General features: G+C 54.8%; 1 protein-coding gene across 1 annotated transcript; it reads right to left on the bottom strand.

The window, feature by feature from the left end:
- Window positions 1-2922: 2922 nt before the first annotated feature.
- On the bottom strand, window positions 2923-4357 carry LOC109764236 (uncharacterized). Its single transcript, XM_020323084.4, has one exon. It carries the CDS (start codon window positions 4226-4228, stop codon window positions 3449-3451), a length of 780 nt encoding a protein of 259 aa, XP_020178673.1. The 5' UTR covers window positions 4229-4357; the 3' UTR covers window positions 2923-3448.
- Window positions 4358-5316: the final 959 nt, after the last annotated feature.

The following is a 5316-nucleotide window of genomic DNA, read 5'->3' as shown; positions in this document are numbered from 1 at the left end:
TGTGTTGCTGTTGTAGCCCTTTGGCACCTATGTATCCTATCATGGGCGAGTGTGGGTCTCGTGTGGTGTGTTGTGGTTTGTATCGGTTTCGTACGTTGGTGGTTGTTGCTTTACATATAAAGCGGGGCGAAAACCCAAGGTTCCGGAACAGACGATGATAGCGTCTTTGACGTCGTTCGTTCCCCTTCGTCAAGGCGTTGTTTTGTTTGCTCCTGCCGCCCCCCATGGTGGAGTTGGGTTTGTTGGTTGTCTTTATTTGGCTTGAGCGGGTAGAGTTTTGTCGTGTTGTTCCCTATGTTTGGGCTAAGCATCATTTCTCTGTGCTCCGGCCTCTTGGCACCACGCCGTTCCTTCCTGTGTTCGCTCCATGTGTTGTATCATACCTTGTAATCACTCTTTCTTCTTGTATCGTTGAAATGATACGCAAGCTTTGCGTATTCATGAAAAATAAATAATAAGTGTACGTGCGTGTAGGTAAGTGTCTGCATTTGTGTTGTGTTTTTCTTAAAGCCATTTTTTGCTTGGGTTTCCGTTAATTATTAGTAGCTTGGCCACCATTGTTGCAGGACAAAACTTTTCCAGCCGCTTTGAGAAACAAAATCCTCGGGGTCGCATTTGGCAGGAGGAGGAACAATCGCATAAGAGCAACTCTAGCAGACCCCGCATCCTCCCGACCCGCAAAACGGTTTTGCAGTTCGCGAAAAAACGTCTTTGCGGGTCGGCGCCGACGGCCGCAGTTGCAGACCCCGCATAATGGACCCGTAAAAAAGGATATTCCCAGAATATGTTTTTTTACGGGTTGGGGTTGCGGCATCTGATCTGGCGCATTTACTCCCGGCCCGCAAAACTTAAATTTGCAACTCAATTTGATCTAGCATATTGCATTGCTTTGTTTTATGACAACATTGGATACAAAAAGCATCACCAAATCTTTGCTAGAATAGCAAGCCCAAAGAAAACAAGAACTACAAGAATGGATTTTAGAAGATTTCGAATTTTCATAACTGCTCCCACTAGTTGGACTAATATCTTCTCCATGCATTCGTTTTTGATCTGTGGATTCTTGATTTTGCATTCTTCTTTCTTCATCTTTGGTTCGGAAGAAGTAGATGTTGCTTCCCCTCTAGTTGCACATGCAGCCGCATCATTGCCTTCGATTGTACCAAGGAGTGCACTAACATCTATTAAATTTCTTTCTATCAACAAATCAATGTATTGCCCTTCCCAAAACCAAAATGAGCATCCTTCGTCCTACACAAAAGAATGAGCAAGCTCGAAGTCAGCCACCGCAGTTTAGCTAAAGAATGAACTGTGCACGTACCCCGTCGTTTTCGCATTTGAAGAACACCCATCCGGGTGCTTCGGCGTGCTCGAAGTGAGCCGCAGCACTTTCCGCGTGCAGTCGTCACACACTATGAGCAGCATCGGCAAGCCACAAAGAAGCTGCGCGAGCGCCGAGCCCGGTGGACGGCCGGAGGAGTCCATGCCCGCAAACCTTCGGCGACGGCGGGCGGACGAACTCGCACCTGCATGCGGCGATGCGCCCTTGCCTGGGCTGCGGGAGAGGCTCCCTGACCACTCCATAGCTTGGGGCAGCAACCGGCGGCCGGAAAAAGCCAAATCCGACGCAGGGGGGGAGGGGGGAGGCCTCGTGCGCGTGGCGGCCTTCCGGCTGCGGTCGCCGGAATCTTGGGCGGCGGCCGGCGGCGGCGCAAGAGGGGAGAGGAGAGGTGGTTGGTGGGAGAAAGCGCGGGATGAAAAGTCCCCCCACCAACCGCTTCCGCTTATATGCAGGGCACCGCAGCCATGAGGGGGAAACCCGCGTTTTCCTGGGTTGGGCTCGGGATTTTGCCGCGCCCCCTAAAATTTTTTGTGGACCGGGACGGGATGCGGGGTCTGATCGGGCGGGTTTTTCCGCCCCGGCCCGCATTTTGGCGGTTATTTTACGGGTCGGGGCGGGATGCGGGGTCTGCTAGAGTTGCTCTAATTCCCTCGGTGGTGGGTTCCGGCCGGGAAACGATCCATTATCCGGGCGGGGGGCAACGGAGAGGCGAATAATCAGGAGCCGGAAACCGCAGCGCGGCAGGAGCGACGGGAACACGATCGACTATTCAGCGTGGAGGAGGAATTGATTCCGTGGCTGGTTCGGTTGGGTGCGCGCAGGCTCAGCGTCGAGGCGGGGCCCCAGAGCGGGCCAACAGTGGCGAGGGAACAGTGGGTGTGCACGGGCGGGCGCTCGCTCGGGAGAACTCGCACACTCCACGCAAAGAGAGAAAGAAAGAAAGCCGCCGGCGCGTGCGCGCGGACGCCGACGGGTCGGGGCCGGGGCCGAGCCGTCACTTCCTAAGGCCCTATTACCTAGGAGGACATCCATCCAGCCAGCCAGCCAGCGGCCACGGAATGCAGAGGAAACCAAGGGGGCGGGCGAGACATATCGGGCCATGGCGCGCGCCTTGCCGATCTGCGCACGCCCCGTGCGCGTCACGTCCGCTCCGCGCGTCGCGTCGACCCGACCCGACCCGACGACGACGACAACGAGCTCCTGCACCTGCATGGCATTGGCCGCCGCTTTGGCCGGAGGGGGCTACATCTACCCTATTTCCCACGCGCGCGGAGCGTCCTCAGCCAAGATCGTCGTCCCATGTTCCACACTCTCGCTAGCAAGTTTTGGCCTCGCGCTTTACGGGTGGCGCCGAGTCTATCCATCCGCTTGGCAATGGCGATGGCAGTGGCGACGGCATGGCATCTGATTCCGATCCGTCGTGTGGCACTCTGCCGTTCGTTCCAGTTTCCCCGAGTTTATCCTGGAGGCAGGGAGAGCCCCGCCCGACGCACACTTTTTGCACCCTTTTTTTGCTTTTGAATTTTCGACCAGCATCGGAATTGGTCGAGACGACGTGTAAAAGGGCCGAGAGATCGTCGAAAAGCAAAAAAAAATGCAGATTTACCATGTTCCCTTCCGAATCACAAACCAAACCGCTTCTACTATACACTCCCTCTCTACTTTGTAGTGATCTAAAAGATCTTACATTACTTTATAGAGGGGCTACTTTTTATTTCAAGTTTTTTGAACCGGCGATGCAGAAAAGAGAGAGACATCTTCAGCCCATGGTTCCGTCCGCTACAGTAAGTAAATTCAGCACCACGAGCGACCCCGGCCCGTCGGATCCCGGCGATCCGCGATCCGACGGCCGGGGTAAAACCACGTCGCTCCCGTCCCATGCGCACACGCTCTGCCATGCCCGTGCGTGCCTCGCCAGAAAAGAAGGCGTGCCCATGACCATGACCGAACTCTCCTAGCTGAGCTAGCTAGCTACTGATCAGCGAGGCAACGAGACGAGAGCTTCTTCTTCCTCCTCCTTATGTACTTTGCACATAGTGACTGACAGTGTCTCCGACCAGGTCCCGACCAACCCCGGACCATCACCGACGAGACGACGCCACCGACTTATTCGACCACCACGAGCGTGCCGGCCATGGACTCCTCCTCGCGCCGGAACCGCGTCTGCTTCGCGATGAACGCCTCCACGGTGCGCCGGAACTCCTCCGCGTCGTCCGTGCCGGCCCACCCGCGGGCCACGCCCACGTCCGCCACGTCCCGCGCCGTCACCGACGACCGCCGCCTGCGCCCGTTGTCCGACTCCGAGCGCCGCATCAGCGGCAGCGGCTCCGGCGACGCCGACCGCCTGGAAAGCTCGCCGCGCCGGCCCATCTTCTCCGACCGGGTCCGCCTCGGCGCGCGGGCCTTGCTCACGGCGCGCGTCGTCACCGACACCACCGGCTTCACCACCTCCTCCTCCTCCTCCGGCACCGTCGCCATCGCCATCGCCATGGCCGGCAGCGCCACCGCTGGCGCTTCACTTGCCTGCGTCGGCATCGGCGTCGGCGTCGCTGGTACGGCGAACGAAGCGAAGCTGACCGCGGGGGTCTGGCTCTGCTCCACACCAGCGCCGACGACAGAGGAGGAGGAGGAGGCCGGGGACGGCTCCACACGCTCGCGCCTGGAGAGCGCGAGGAGGAGGAGCACGATGGCGTTGCCGAGGACGAACACGAAGCGCGGGCTGAAGAGGAGCGAGCCCGCGACGCGCATCGCGGCGGCGGCCACGGACGGCGCGCGGGAGGAGGACCAGGAGAGGAGCGCCGCGAGGGCGATGAGCTCCCCGACCCGCAGCATCCGGAACAGGAGGCGAAGCCGCAGCGCTGCTCCGGTGGCGGCCATGGCGGACATGCGCGATGCTACTTGAGAGAGCACGTGGCGGGGCACAGGTTTCTCGGGGGTTTGGCTCTGCTCTGGCTCTGGGTTTCTCTTCCGGGGGAGGGGAGCGTGGGAGGTTGAGCACTTGGCAGAGGCGAGGCGGATGGTGGGCTTATATAGCCCATTTCCGGTGGCCTTTTGCGCTCGATGGGAATATATTTGTCATCTTGCCATTATCTATCCGAATTTTAATATTTTCTAAGGGCTACAGTGGATTTTTGTAAGGAATTGCTGAATGGGCAATAGTGGTTTTCTAGTTGCTGGGGGAACTGGTGTTGGTTATGGAAATGCACATGATGCAGGCTTTTGTGATCGAACACAATTCGAGCATGGCGTTGTTACTGTTGCATGACAATGATAGGTGGCATCAATGCTCAACCGAATATTAGAACCACTCAAGTTATGCATTGTTAATAGTTATTTTTTGTGTGGGGAATGTTGGTACTAGTAGTTATCAAAGTCAAAAAGACCCCAAAATTCAATTGGTTATGGTAAAGTACATACAAGGGGATCTGTCAAATTTTCCATGATGAATTCACTCAAAAGAGGTTGTACTAAATATGTAATCTTGTTCCTTGCACAACGACTGACGAGTAAACCTTTTGTTGGATTTTTCCAATTTGTAGACAACTTCCGGACCGGGGTTTGTGACGTGCCATTTTATTCTCTAGGAACCAAAGCATGTTCTTATAAATATTCCAGTGTGTCAAATCGACCTTCGGGGGTTCTTTTTTGGCATTATTTTTCATTTTTGCGAATGGATGTAAAAGGTTCTAGTAACACATAAATGAAGTAACAAAATAGCATGACAGAACTGCATGACAGACTAGTTTTGGTTACACCACCGAAAAATCAAAAGAACATTCCGAAATAATTATGTTGGTTATGGAAATGTACTTGAATGGAGCATATGGTGTTACTGTCGAATGACAATGATTGGTGGTATCAATACTCAATACAACAGTAGAACCACCCAAATTTTATGTTGGTGGTTCTTCTTTTTTGTCCGTGGAGAATAATATACTACTTATTGAACTAAAAGAAGACTCCGAATTCAAAAT

Source organism: Aegilops tauschii, chromosome 1, assembly GCF_002575655.3.
Source record: "Aegilops tauschii subsp. strangulata cultivar AL8/78 chromosome 1, Aet v6.0, whole genome shotgun sequence".
NCBI classification, from domain to species: domain Eukaryota; kingdom Viridiplantae; phylum Streptophyta; class Magnoliopsida; order Poales; family Poaceae; genus Aegilops; species Aegilops tauschii.
This window is presented reverse-complemented; position numbering and strand designations above follow the sequence as displayed.

Excerpts from the sequence above, each read along its gene's own strand:
- LOC109764236 (XM_020323084.4), bottom strand. The coding sequence starts at position 4,228 with ATGTCCGCCATGGCCGCCACCGGAGCAGCGCTGCGGCTTCGCCTCCTG.